The sequence below is a fragment of the Ochotona princeps genome, chromosome 21 (genome assembly GCF_030435755.1).
Source record: "Ochotona princeps isolate mOchPri1 chromosome 21, mOchPri1.hap1, whole genome shotgun sequence".
NCBI lineage: Eukaryota > Metazoa > Chordata > Mammalia > Lagomorpha > Ochotonidae > Ochotona > Ochotona princeps.
The window spans coordinates 23,924,994-23,939,764 of NC_080852.1; the positions used below are offsets into that span (position 1 = coordinate 23,924,994).

The window sequence follows — 14,771 nt, forward strand, 5'->3', positions numbered from 1 at the left end:
CCTAACACAGTTCCAAACCAAGGCTGTAAGGGGCTAGTCTCTGTAAAGGGCAAGGGCTGCCCACAGGAGGGCAGGCAAAGCAGGCAGGTGGGATGGGAAATGAAGGCAAGATCAGAGAATGTGGAACCTAGAGGATAGTACACAAGCTGTCCCACATGAACAGAGAGAACTTGGTATGCAGAAATGAGAAAATGCAATCCAAGATGAACACTACAGAGTGAAGTCACAGACAGCTGCAACACCCACCTTACAGGCAAGACCCAACCAGCCGGCTTACAAAATCAGGTTTCAGACGTTGTTGTTCATACCACTCTGCTTAACAGGAGAGATGCTAAACTGTACATCCACATAGATCCAACAGCCCTGCTTTTCCAGCTCAGTTAGCATTGTACAAAGGATCTAGGCCATGGCTCTGATCATCCCCCAGCATTCCCAGCCCTGCTGACAAATTCCCACAGTCCAGAAGAATTTCCCAGGCTCCATCAGCCTTAGCACCCTGAACCCTGGGTCCAACTCACAAAACATATATGACTCCTCAGCTGTGAAGCTTGGCTCTGGGGTCTTCTTCAGCCACAGGTGCACAATGTGCCACCCACCCTCAGGCAAGGACCTCCAAGAAGTCCAGAGAGGCACCTGCCACTCAGGAAGACCCCTATCCAAGGCTGGGAGGACAAAGTCGGTGAGGTGTTTCTAAAACTGCTGGGCTGTCATCCCCACTTACTTACTAAATATCTACTGTGTACATTGTGTCAAACATTGCTAGACTCAAAAGTAGTTCACTAGGAATGACACTCTGAAGATGCTTGCTAAGAATGTGCCTGTAAATAACTACAATAGAGAGAATTTAATATGCAGAATGCCCCAAGAGAGGTCCAGGTAAGACTGCTCCTTCAGATCAGAGTTTACAAGAGGCCTCTTTGAAAGGTCATAAATTAAGTTTATCCGCATGCAGAAGTGAGCATAGTGACAGGTGAATAAAGGGTAGGAAGGAGTAAGAGAAAGCAAGGGAGGCAGAGCCAGCTGGTGGACAAAGAGAGGAGAGGTGGTTAGTGGGCAAAGGTGGAGGACCAGAGCCATGAGAGTTAAACGGAAAAGGTCACGCCAGACCAAGTTGCATCTGGCCTTTCGTCAGCGGGGATTGCTTCTCCAGCAAATGTCACTTAACAGTGGTGAAAAGGGAGGGGAGACGTAAAATCTGCAAGATTTTGTCTTTAATGTCAATAAGCTACAAACACAAAAACACTGGGCCCAGATGGGACTAGAGCCACAAAAAGGCCAAAGACTTGGTAACTTTTGTTGTTACTATTGAATTTCACAAGCATTTATTAAGCACCTCGTAGGATCCAGATCCTGTTGTGGACAAACACACAGACAGGTATAAACTAAGGCTGGGTCTGGCCCTCGAACACCTTACAGAGGACAAGAGATGCCATGTTAGGTGCAGACCACTACTCTGGCCATTCTGTTTTTTAAGGAAAGATTTGTTTTAGTTATTTGAAAGGCAAAGTTCCAGAGAGAAGGGGAGAAATGGTGAGAGAGATCTTCCATGTATAGATTTGCTCCCCAGATGACTGAAGCTAGACCAGACTGAAGTTAGGAACCAGGAGCCTCCTCCAGGCCTCCCATGTGGGTGTAGGGAAACAAGCACTTGGGCCACCTTCTGCTGCTTTCCAGGTGCATTAACCGGGAGCAGCCCAGACACAAAATGGTGTCTGTAGGCAATGCCAGTATGGCAGGCGGTGACTTAACCTGTTACATCGCAACATGGGCTCCAGCTCCAACCACTTCCTAGCTGAGGCAGTGCAGTCCCGCAGGAGGTAACCTGGGGAGGGAAAGTTCTGGGTGTGTGCGTGTGTGCGAGAAACAAGGGCTAGGATGGGAGCCAGCACATGTCTGTCACAGCAAAGTCATGCCATGCCAGGACATGAGGGCACCCCTCCACAGGGCCAAGGAGAAAACAAAGTCGGTGAGGACAACACCATGAGGCAGTGCCGCTGCTGAGCAAACCAGAGGGGACATCACTGTGGGAACTGAGCGAGCTGCACGGTTTCCATGGCTTCAGTCTCCACGCATCCCTGCAAATCCACAAAGGAAAGCTGCGTAGAAACTTAGACTGTTTATATTTTTAAAATAATAATAAAAAAAATCCAACCCTGGGAAAACGTGCTGGCCCCAAGGCAGTCTCCAAATCCCCAATGCCGGCTGAGTTACACACACAGCCCAGACCAGACACATGCTGAACCCATGGGGACCACAAGAGTTGTTTCACTACCACAGCAAAGGTACAACTGACCCTGGACGTCACTCTAACAGACCAACAGACACAATTTCCGGGAAGCAATCCGGCAAAGCCAAGCCCAGCTCCCTGACTGACAAGGCTCCTTCACCCTAGTCGGCCTTGGCCTGTGTTTTACCATTCACATGAAATGAAAGGTATTTACTATGGATGAGAAATAAGCTTCGTTCAGCTGCCTCTAAACCCATCCCAAAAATAGAGCAATCACTTTGGTACAAATTGGGTCAAATGTATTAAAAAAAAAAAAAAAAAAAGCAGGCTCCCTGGTGGGAGGACTGGCATGGCATGGGACCTCGCTCCGAGTCAGCAGGGTTGGGGGGTGGGGGTGGGCAATCCACAAGGCCAGTCCCTTCCCACAGCAGGGAGGGACCATTTACAGACCGGCAGAGTACAAACCCATCCAGCCACGTGACCACCCAAGTGCAATCAAGATGTGAACACGAGGGCTATGAGCTTCAGAAGGCTCAGCAAAGAGGTCAAAGGGATGTACACAGTTTTTAAAAAGGCCTGGCAAACTGACGCACTTGCCAAGAAAGGATCTACTGTGGGGGGAATGCAAGGATAAAGAAGAAGGATTCAACCATTTCCTGTCCCTCACTCCCTTGTGTCTTAGCTGAGAATTCCAAATGGTCTGACAGCACTTAGATGAGTGCCCTGAATTTCCCCAGAAGAGAAAAAAAAAAGCCAGAATATTAATTGGCTTACACATACAGCTACATTAATTATTCCATTGATCTGAATTAATCTGCCCTTCTGAAAGGTATTTATTTGCTAAGTTTGTTTAATCATGTTCTCTTGAGCAACAAACTGGGTCACCATCCACGCCGTTAAATTTGGTAACAAAGCTAACACCAGCTGCGGCCTCAACGGTGAAGTCTTAACTCCTTGACCCGGGTGGCTTCCCACCACTGCTGTTCTCCCTTCAAATGCCACTTTCAACCATCCTGTGTCTAATGACACACCCAAAGCTGCTGCAGACACCAGCCCTGCCTGGGTACCCGCGAGCAGGTACCGATGATCTACCCACACCAGCTGTGTCTTCAGAGGCAACAGCCAAAATGCCTCCGCAGTCTCCAGAGATCAGACCTACAGAAAGTTTTAGGCACACGGACATCATATGATACTTGAACTCTGCTACAGCATTTCAAATGGCTTGTGAACCCCTCCACATTATCAACCACTTCAGCCACGTCCCTCAAAACACAACTTCAGCCACTGTGGAAGTCAGCAGGCTCTGCCCCGCCAGGAGGAACCTGGGCTGCTTGCCTTCACAACACTCACTTAGGAAGGACATTCAGCTTCCACCTGAGAAACCAAAGCCAGATGCAACAGCCAAGACAGGAGGACAGAGAGGAACACAAGAGTCTCCTATGCCCCAGCCCTGCGCCTTCCTATGCCTACCAGTGGAGCATGGCCCCTGTGCCACAGAAGAGAGCCTTGTGAGCACCAGAAACCCCCAAATGCCTTCTGCACCATGCAAGAAAAACCACAGACTCTCAGAGGTCAAATCATTCCTTACACCAGTCCTGCACCTGCCAGGTAGGTGAATGGCAATACAGAAGGCTATGAGCACAGACCCCAACACACAACCACTGGGCAGCCAAGAGGCACAAGCTTCCTGGTCCCCGCCTCAGCCTCTGGAGTGCCATTCATTCAAAGCTGGAACTTTGACCTTTCCCAAAAGAAGTTCTATGGCATGCCTGTTCCATGATGTTAAAAGTGTTCCACTGAGAAAACAGAAAAGTGTCTTAAGAATCCATGACCAGTGACTATCAGAGCTGAGCTGAGCTACACAGAATAACACCTGTTTTTTTTTTAACTGCACAGCTTCCCCCGAGGTCCTATGAAGCGAACGTGCACCAACAAGCTCTAAGAGTCCATGATAATACCAATTTATTTAATCACAGAATCATTTTATATCAGGGTAGAGCCTAGGACTTGGCATAGACACTTTAGTACTATACCAAATAACTGCACAGGACATCTGATATAAATGAATTTGTTTTATCGTACTCTGCCCTTCAAAATTGAATAGCTCATGCACAAAATCTATGATAATATTCTACTTATCAGAAAAATTGACCCAAGTATCCATACCATTCCCAAAGGGGGAAAAAACAGCAAAAGCTTATATGGAAAGAAAAGTTATTTTAAAATCTGTTACAAATCTCTCCCATTAAAAGTCCCACATATATTTATACAAAATTCATGGCTTTAAACACTTTCATTCAATACAAATTTGAGAATACGAATCAGACACAAACTTGAACCTGCTGCAGCAAAGCTCCAGGAAATGGCAACTTCAGCCAGAAAGACAGCCACTGGCTTACGTCGCGTAGCAAATGCTAAGACTTCACCAAGATGAGGAAGAACTCCAACAGCACTTACCAAGTTATGATTTGTTGAATTAGAATCATCTTCAGGGAATGGGATGTAAATAGCTAAGGCCACACAATTGGCAAAAATAGCCAATAATATAAATATGTCAAATGGTCTGAAGGATTTTGTTAAGGTTTGTATCTCTTATACAAGCAGCAACCACCTCTCTCATCATACCACGATCACATCACTTATGAAAAGAAAATAACACACACATTTCGTTCTCAGTTGACTGTCACAACCAAGAGCAGGAGGTACGGTCAGTGGTCATCTTGTTGTAGATCCTGTGATCAGTACTGCAAGGGCACTGTGCAAACAGGTTTCTACTGCTTGTAGTTTTGAAAGTCACAAACCCTTGCTACATTCTCAGCTGTCAGAAACCCAGAGAAGTCATCGCAGAATAAATCTCTTCCACAGATCCTCGCCCCCGTGTGGGAAAGCCATTTTCTCAGGGGCTATTCTTGGCTGGGTCAGTCTAAATTTCCCATGTGGACTGGGACAAACCAACTCTCTAGCACCTTCTCCTGGCTCCACCTGCAACCTTCTCCATTCTACCTGTGACCCCAGACACTGAGTTGAGTAAGCCAGGTTCTAGCTGCCTTCCTCTACCTCCCCTGCTGCTGAGGGCCAATGGCTCTGACCATTTCCGATTCAAGCTGAACCAGAGCTCAGTGTATGATGTGCTGTTACTGTGTTCAATTTCTAAACAAATCATATTAAAAAGCTATAAGCAATCAGCACCAGACACTTTCAGAGCAGGTTTAACAGTTCTCAATCTCGGAGGTCTGTCTGGAAGAATTACTCAGATGGGCCTTCAACAGACCAGTGGTTCAGATGTGCTCATGTCAGCAGACACCATCAGCACCCACGACACCAACTCCGACATATCTGCCAAAACAACAGTGTCTCTCCTTCTCCTTTTCAGCCTTTCCGAGTGCTCCCCAATTCCGGGGCTTAAGGTCACTGGCTTCACATTTACTGGATGCTCTCTGTTCCTTTTCACACTCACCTAGGAAATCTAAAAACACTGAGGGGTACCTGCCTCCCATCTCTGCAGACACCTGAAGTTTCATAACCCTCAGGCCCTGGGCGAGCTTAGGGAACTCAACGGAGTAAGACAAGAATAACATGAAGCCTGTACTAACTTTGATGGGCTTACTTTTTAAGCCAGTTAGCTGGACTCATCTGGATTCTCCTAAGTCATCTAGTATTACACAATCTTATTTCCAGGGAATGAACTCAAAAGACTTCAGAATTCCCTGTTCTCCTTCCCTCTCAGCAGGTCCCCTCTAAAATGCACAAAGTCAATTGCCCCAAGTGGCTCTAGGCAGAAACATACATATTCTCTCCGCTCCCAAGCAAAACCATGCTTCTTTTTCAGTCTGCCAGGATCTAAATGTAAACCTGCATATCTGAGCAATATTAACACTGCTTAATGAGACCAAGCATAAGGTGTATATGTTTCTTTTTCCCCCACAGCCAGGGGCTGCCTAGGCAAAGCTTCAGTAACTCTGCTCTCTGAAATAAAAGGATACCAACATAGGAGGTAGAAGGGGGAGAAGGTGCACAGAATCTCTGTTTTCTACAGACTAGCCCATTTAGGAGCAGGCTTCTCCCTAACTGGCAGCCCCATGCCTAGATCCTGTGCAGACAGCAGGGCGATCCAGGAAGTCACCCTGCACACAGCCACTGCTCTGTACAAATGACCCTGCCAGATGAGAAATGACAACAGGCCTCCCACTTCATTCCACAAGCAGCTAGTGACCCCACCGAGAGGTCTCCGCTTACTCAGAGTCACACCAAGTCAGGCTCAGGAGCAGGGCAGCTCTCTGGCAAACCACAGCTGCAGCAGCTGTTGCTCTGACATTGTGAGTGCCCAGCACCCAGGCCCCCTAGCTCCCCTGACACACACATACACACACACACACCATGTACCTAGTACCTTCCCAGGTCTGCCACAAGTGTTCTGTCTGCAGGTCAGGGAAGACCTTACAGGGAAAACTGTACAAAACCCAACCACAGCCAGGGGAGAGACACCCTAACTGACTGGAGGGAGACAGCATCCGTTCAAAAAAAAAAACTGCAACACATGAACATGTGTCCAAGCCTGCCTAGCACTCACCAGACTCCTCCTGGGCAGATACCTGATTTTAGCTCCTCTCTCATGGGCATAAGAAAATCAGCTTAGACGCAGGGCAGGCCAAGAGCTGTCTGACTGCGCATTCCCTTCATCCCTTTCCCTTTGAGCCTGGCTACCCCACTCCCCCAGTCCCACTCCCCTAAACAGGGCCTGGCCTGGTGGAGGACGCTCTCAGTCACACTCCTTTCTCTGGCTGAGAACTGCTTGAAGGTCCCTGCCAGCCCCCTACACACACTTCTGGGGAAAAGCAATGCTTGATTTGACCCAGGCCAATGAATCATCTCTTTAGAGAGCCTCTGCCCAGGGAGAAGCGCTCGGTCAACCTCTCCTGAGGGTGGAAGTGGCGGGAACCAGCCTGGGGGTGGGGGTGGGGAAGGGGGAAACCCATAGGAGGATGGCATGTTCCCAAGACCTGGGACTCCACAGCCATCCTGGAGCAGCTGGAGCTCAGTTTGAAAAATATGAAGGAGACACCCAGAAATGCAACAGCAGGCCAAGGACACAGACCGGATTTTTTTTTCCCCCTTTATAAAGGCAACAACTGCAAATTCCTTCGTGGAGAGCATAGCACTAAAGCGTCAGGAGGAAGTCACACAGAGACAGGTCTCTCCTCTCACCGCTGGCTCCCTTCCCCCTAGCTTAGTGTTCAAGTGCTGTTTCAGAACCTGTCAAAAGGAAATTCCAGGAAGATGCAGCAACTAACAGCAAAACAAGACCATCAAAAGCACTCCCTCTAAAACAACCATACACACTTTCTGAGTCCCTGAATAATGAGACCCACCAAACGTAGCAGACAAGCAACAACCTCCCCATGGGTGGGAGTTGAAGAAGCAAATTTCAAACACCAGAATGAGAAGAGTCAGCTAGAGTTCCAAAAAAAAAAAAAAAAAACGGATTCACTTCCAACAAAGTCTTACAGAGTGGCAGATCTTCAAGCACAATAGGTTCAATACATAGCCACTGGCCAAACAGTGGATGGAAACTAACCAACAGATCGCCTAGGCCCAATGAGCAAAGGTTAGGTTCTATGTGTTAACAATCTATCACTGTGAAACTTCAAGTGATTACTCCCTCCCCTACCCCTAAACACACATACACACACACACACACACACACACAGTAGGCTAACATATACCACTCCCTGCAACCTGCAGAGCCAGGAAGGTATAAACAGTGAAATTCCCTCAAAGCACAGCTTTCTACTATGGCTCTCAGATCCCACAAGGCTACAGCTTTGTGTCATTTCCGAAAGCCAATCTTTTTAAAGAACAGATGGTAAAAAAGAAAACGAGAAAGATTCATCTGCCCTGCACCTACCCCCCCGCCCCCGCGCCTCTCAAAAAAAGGATACTTCCACTCCACTATGCTAATGCAGGCTCTCCGGATGGGGTTATTGAGCGATAAACAGAAAAGGGCACGGGCAGGTCGGCTGCTGGACGAGTTCCCCTGTTTTTTGCTCTTGGCGTATTGCTGACGTTTTCTTTGGGAGAGAGATCCGACAGGTGGGGGCGCGGAGGTGCTCATGGCCTGGGCAGCCTTGGCCTGCCGGGCAGCGTCGATCGCAGCCTGCCAAGACAGGACAGTTTGCTTGGAGCTGTTCGGCTGAGAAGTTGGTCCTTCCCCAGAGAGAGGGAATCTGCTGCTTCTTGCATAGTTTGCCTCTGGGGAAAAGGAGAAAAAAAAAAAAAAGAAAAAATTTTAAAAAGAGAGACACTGTGGCGTGAAAGGTGAGGCCAGGTTGCCTCACAGGGAGGTAGGGAGTGCATGCTTACATTTCCATGGTGAAACGCAGGTTCTGCTCTCTGGGGAGAGTCCACACACTGAGCCCCACGTGTCAATCACACGGGAATCCTATTGCACCATACCCTTCTCCACCAGGAGTCTCGTAGGTCATCCTCTCATTCACCACACACCTTTTCTGACTTGGGAAACCCATGTATCACTCATGAGTGAAGAGATGAACAGCTTTTCTCTAAATAACCACCATCATGATCAAGCGGGGGTGGGGGGAAGACAATGCCAGTAACTCAATAGTCTTAATCATTTCCAGGGTGTTACTCCAACATCTTTCCACAATGCAATTTTTTTTTCCAGCATGAAAAAAAAAACCATCCACCAGCACGCGGGCAGTATGAAAAGTCTGTAACAAATATCTAGATGATGCACTGACACTTCCTGCAAATGAAAATTCATGATGCTTGGGATTCATTTCCTCCACAGGCTTCCGAAAACAGAAAACATCTTTAGGGCTTTTTTGCATTTTAAATTGCAGCAGCAGCAGCAGCCAAGCCAGCACCCAGAGAGACAGAGAAGGCAGTCAGCCGGGCACCCCTACACACCTAGGACACACAGGCTGGAAGATGCCTGGGGCCCAGAGGCCTAGGCAGGAACCCGCTCAGCGGAAGTCTGCTTCAGCTGCACCCAAGGCACCAACCCAAGGGGGTCTCCCAGTGAGAAGCCCCCCCCCCCCCCCGCTTTGGCTCAGCTTAGCCTCTGGCACCTCTCCACCAGCACCTCCCTGGCTTGGGTCACCACCTCCTCACCCAAGCAGAAATCACAGTGAGGGTGGTGGCACAGAGATGGTGGGACCCACTGGCATTTGCAAAATCAGCTACTGCAAGAAGTCAGAGCAAGCACTGGTCTGCTTGCCCAGCAAGCCTGAGAAGGGAGCAAAACGGGCAGGCAGCAGACAATCTGGGCCGGAGGAGCAGTGCCAAACCGTTCCCTTGGGGTGCGCTCACCCGGAAACGCTTGCAGCCCACCCAACCGTGGCGAGGGGGGGAACACTGGCGACCTTCAAGGAAGAGGGCTGTCCAGGTACTGTCCTAGCTTTGGTCGACTCAGCCGTGGCCAGCAAAGAAACTGCACGTGGTGGCCGGGCCAGGGCTAGGGAGGGGAGCCCGACAGTGGCAGCGACTCCCAGGGCATTGCTAGGCTACCGGTGTGCCGGGCGCCTAGAGCTGGGAGACAGGAGACGCACTGCTTCCCGGACCCTTCCTCCAGATTGCAGGGAGCCTCTAGCCTCCCTCCACCCTCTGCCAGTGCCTGGGATGGGGTGCTAGAAGGGTAAAACCCGGCAATCCTAGAATTTTCCGGATGCCACCAAAGACCTCTTACCCGGTCTAAAGGGCTCGGAGGGAGTGGGGGAGGAGGAGAAGGCCAGAAGACGCTGGGAAGGGGGCTCTGGGCACAGACTAGCGGCCCCATCCCCCTGCTCCCTGCCTTTCCGAGCCTCAGAGGAAAGTTGCGCCAGGGGACAGAGAACCCGCACTGGGCTCCACACGCTCCGTGGCCGCCCCCCCCCCCACAAATGCAGAATCAACTCTGACATTCAGGGCCTCAAGGGGAGAGCCAGGGTGGCTGCCACGCATCTCCCCGCATCTCCTCTCTCTCAGTGGATGGTTCCGAGCTGGGAGCATCCTCTCCAACCCCCTCAACCCAGCCGGCAAGGCGCAGCTGTGGGGGGGTGGGGGCGGGGAGGGGGTGGCCGGAGGACTGTGGCCAGGGCCGGATCTGGCCGCGGGCGCCCAGGCTGTGCTGGCTGCTCACCGTTCGCGTGGTCCTCTTGCTGCTGCCGTTGATGCTGCATTTTTTTCATCATCATCATCATCATCATCCACGAACATTTATTCAGCGCCTACTGTGTGCAGGGCACTATGCAGGGAGGAACAGTGAAGGGGTTCCCAGATGGGTAGGAGCAGCGGTCCCTGCCCTGATTTTCGCTTAGGCAGGGGGTGGGGGAGCGCCGCCGGGGACAAATAACAGAAAATAAGGATAATTTATAAAAACCGCTTGCCACCCACGCTCCGTCCTTTTCCAAAAAAAAAACAAAGGAGCAAAATAAACTTTTTTAAAAAAATAAAATCAGATGTATATATTATCTCAATAATATATACATGATCTTTTTTCTTTTAAAAAATTTCTTATTTTTACTTATTTATATGTATATATGTAAATTATTCTTCCTTTTTTTTCCTTTTTTTTTTCTTTTCCTTTTTTTGCTGCAAAGGAGAATTGGCTTGGTCCCCCTCCTCTAGCGGAGGGGCGCCCTGGAGGTGCCGGCCCGGCCGCCGGGGCCGCTCGGAGCGCCCCCCATGCCGCCCGCCGCCGCCGCGGTGCCCGGTGCCCGGTGCCCGCCGCCCGCGCCGCCGCTGGCTCGGGACCGCGGGCAGCCCCAGCTCACATCCGGGGACGGAGGCGCTCGCTCGCTCGCCCGCCCGCTCGCTCGCTCGCTCCGCGCCCGCCGCGCCGTGCCGCACGCCGCCTTCGCCCTGGCGACGCTGCGCGCCCGCCGCCGCCGTCCTCCGCGCGCCCCGCCCGCCGAGCCTCCCACGGGCCGCGCCGCTGCCCCGGACACCCGCGGCGGCCCGGGCCCTGCGCGCTCCAGGTGGCCGCCGCGTGGGATCGCAGCCGGCGCGGACAGGCCCCGAGGACCCGTGGACGCCGAGGGGTTAAGCGCGCTCCTGCCGCGGCCCGCGGCCTTAACCCCCTCGGCGCCGCGCAGGGTGTGCACGCCCGCTTCCCGGGGAAGAGGCGGGCGGTGCCACTGCCTCCCGCGGAGGCCGCGTGCGGATTAACCGCTCCTCCCCGGTTGCTTGTCGGCGGGCGGAGGTGGGGGTATGGAGGTGCCGGGGCTCTCGGCACACCTGGAGGAGGCCCCGCCCCCTGGGAGCACAGGTGCGCGCGGGCGCTGGTTGCTGCGGTATCCAGGCGCACCGTACGGGGGCCCTGCCTGGGTCCCTTGAGGCTAAGGAACCGGGTAGCTCCCTCTCCCGCAGGCCTTTCGTGGTTTTTGTTTTTACGGCGGGTGAGGGGTTGGAGGAGGGCCTGCTCCCTGGAAAGCGCTCTCTGCCCCCAGGTAGCTGCCTCTGACTCCCACCGGGTTTCCAGAGCGCCCGCTTTTCTCTCCTTTGCCGCTCCGGTGCCGACTAGAGCTGTAAGAGCGGGGTTGGGGGTGGAGTGCTATCTCGCTCGCTCTTGCTCTCTCTTCTCTCTCCTCCCCCAACCCCCCCCACCACGTGTGTTTGGAGACAGGTGCGGGGAAGTAAACGCCAGGGCCCTTTTACCCTCTGGTGTCGCTCAGAGGGAAGGTCGCGGAGCGCCGCGGTGCGTGCCTGCTCCCCTGCGGTCGCTGAGCACTGCGGTTCGCTTTGTGACACCTTCGGGGTGGTGGAGGAGGGCAGCTCCTGTCTGCAGGGGAGAATATTGTATCTGCGGGATGACTGATATTTTTCATTTCAGCTTTGTGCTGGCTGTTGGAGAAGGGTGTCTGCCTGGTTATTTCCCAGGACTTGGTTTATTTGCTTTTATGTCAAGCTGCCAGTTCCTCCTGAACAGAACAGTGTCTTTAGAGCAGAAAAGCTCAGTGCCGGAGTAGGAAAAAGTAAGCGCCAGTAGGAAGGTGCACTTGCCCAAAGTCACACTGTGCATCCTAATTGTTGGGGGCGAGATGGGGCGCACTGGAAGAGCCACTGAGGAACCCAGCGAAGACTTTGCTGAGAGGGGGCGGGGTGATCCTGAGACTGGCATGAAGGCCTGGAGGCGTGAGAAAGGAGTCAAGCTCTCCTTGTTTTACTCCATTTGGGCAAAGAGGAAAGCAGGGAGATAACCCTGTGTCTTTAGTAGCAGCATCAAGTTGGCCCAGACATTCACCTATGGCTGTTCTCCAGCCAAAATCTGAAAACAAGATGGTTCCCTTCCCAGAACTCATCCCTCCAAGAAACAAGAAGAGCACAGTCATTTTCAGGTCTCCAGGTCTAAAACCCTGTTCTACAGAATCCACCCCTGCCATTGGCGTGGGCTTGAGTTCCAATCTGCACCAGCTAAAAACAGTCTGTGAAGCTGGCATGCATCTCCCATACGGTGCAGGATGTCGGAGCCATGTGAAGGGACCCAGCAAACCTTCCACTGAAACAGGGGATCTGAGTTTTCCCAGAAAAGAAGACATTTTTACTATATCTTTAAATCTAATGGGTAGTCCCTCCTGGAGAGTGCTGAACAGCTGGAATGTGGCGATTTTAGGGCAGTGCATTGTGTCTAACATCATAGTGATAGATACAGGATACTGCAGGTGGCAAAACCCATAGACCTGTACAACACAAAAAGTGAATGCCTAACATTGACAAGGAACAGAAGGAAGTTAGCTATCACACATCAACACTGGTTCACTGGTGGATAGAAACAGTATCACACTATGCAAAAAGGATAATAATAAGAGAAATCATTGGAGGAAGCAATGCTTAGGAACTGTGTACTTACTATACAACTTGCTATGTGCACCCAAACTGCTCTTAAACTTTGTTCATCAGAAAACAGCTGATTGGAGCTGGCATGGTGGCAAATCAGGCTAATCCTCCTCCTGCAAGCACTGGCATCCCATATGTGTGCCAGTCTGAATCCTAACTGTTCCACTTCTGATCTAGCTCTCTGCTTATGGCTTGAGAAAGTAGTGGAGGGTGACACAGGTCTTTGGGACCCTGTACCCACATGAGAGACCCAGAGGAACTTCCTGGCTGCTGGTTTTGGCTCAGCTCCAGGTGTGGCGGCCATTGAGGAGTGAACCAAGTAGGTGGAGGACCTCTCTATCTTTCCTTCTGACTGTAAAATGTTCAAATGAAAATAAGTAAATCTAAAAACAAAAGCAGTTGATTAATTTATAGGGCAGAAATGGGACAAGAACAATGGAACAAGCTCTGGGGGCACTAAATGACAGACTGAAGTGCAAGGCTGGGCGTCATTGGAGTGCAGTTTGGCTGAGACACAGGTCACCTGGACCACAGAAGGAGGAAGGTTGGAAGGGAGACCCAACCCCTGACCTGTGGCTGAGCTTCCCACTGCCATTTTCTGTGCTCTGGGAACCAGTGAACAAATTTGGATCTGTCGAGCTAACAAGTGACATGATTAGATTATGGCATGGGTTTTATGCTCCAGGTCTAGATGAGTTTGCAAAGTTGGAGTTTTTGACATTCTATCCTTGCAGTGTCTCTAGCAAGATTTGTGTTGTCTTTGCTGCTGTGGTCCCATATCTGGTATTGTGGCACAGCAGGATTAGGCCACTGCCTGAAACACTTGCATCCCTCAGGAGTGACAGTTTGTGTCTTAGCTGTTCCACTTCTTTTTTTTTTTTTAATTAATTAATTAATTTGGAAGGCAGAGTTACAGGTGCTGGGGAAGAGGGGAGATTGAGCGTTTCCAAACAATGGTTCACTCCCCAAATAGCCAAGGGCTAGTTCAGACCAAAGTCAGGAACTTCATCTGCATCCCCCACATGGGTACAAGGGCCCATTTCCCCCTGCTTTCCCAGGCACATTAGCAAGGAGCTAGATGGGAAGCAGAGCAGCTGAACTCCAACCAGCATTGCATCACAGGCAGCAGCTTAACTGGCTTTCACCATCGACTCCAAGCTGCTCCACTTCTGATCCAGTTCCCTTCTCATACATCTGCCAAGGCAGCCAAAGATGGCCTAACTACGTGAGCCACTGCTACCCCTGTGGGATGCCACTGCTACCCCTGTGGGATGCCACTGCTACCCCTGTGGGATGCCTAGGTGGGATGCCTACATGTCTAGATGGAGTTCCAGGCTCCTGGTTCAGCCTGGTCCACACCCAGGCCTTTTGACCATTTAAGGAATCAACCAATACATGGTAAATATCTTTCTCCCTCTCCTCTAACTCTGCCTTTTAAATAAATCAATTTTTAAAATATGTGTTTATACTCATAATGTTATATTTATTTTTATTTAAATGAATGAGTAAATAGCTTCCTAGATGTGTGAGGATCTAATGTAAATACTTTACATGTATGAAGTCATATTATGCCCACAATTCCCAAAGGTGATACAGATAGCTTTGACAGCCTCATTATCCAAGTGACAAAACCAAGTCACCCAGGAGTTAAAATAATATGTTCCCAACTGCGCGCAATTAATTTTGTGGCTGAGCCAACAAGGCATGAGAA

General features: G+C 50.7%; 1 protein-coding gene across 7 annotated transcripts in view; it reads right to left on the reverse strand.

The window, feature by feature from the left end:
* Positions 1 to 10,746, reverse strand: part of CACNA1D (calcium voltage-gated channel subunit alpha1 D) — a 301,559-nt gene extending 290,813 nt beyond the window's left edge. For 6 of the 7 annotated variants that reach the window (XM_004581552.2, XM_058678997.1, XM_058678996.1 and 3 more), the window contains exons 1-3: positions 10,365 to 10,746; positions 8,167 to 8,476; positions 4,685 to 4,790 (exon numbers count right to left, since the gene is read on the reverse strand). In XM_004581552.2, the coding sequence (XP_004581609.2) occupies positions 4,685 to 4,790; positions 8,167 to 8,476; positions 10,365 to 10,431 (483 nt within the window). In that variant the 5' untranslated portion in view covers positions 10,432 to 10,746. The remainder of the gene's footprint in view (positions 1 to 4,684; positions 4,791 to 8,166; positions 8,477 to 10,364) is intronic. The other variant, XM_004581551.2, reaches the window with a different exon arrangement.
* Positions 10,747 to 14,771: the final 4,025 nt, after the last annotated feature.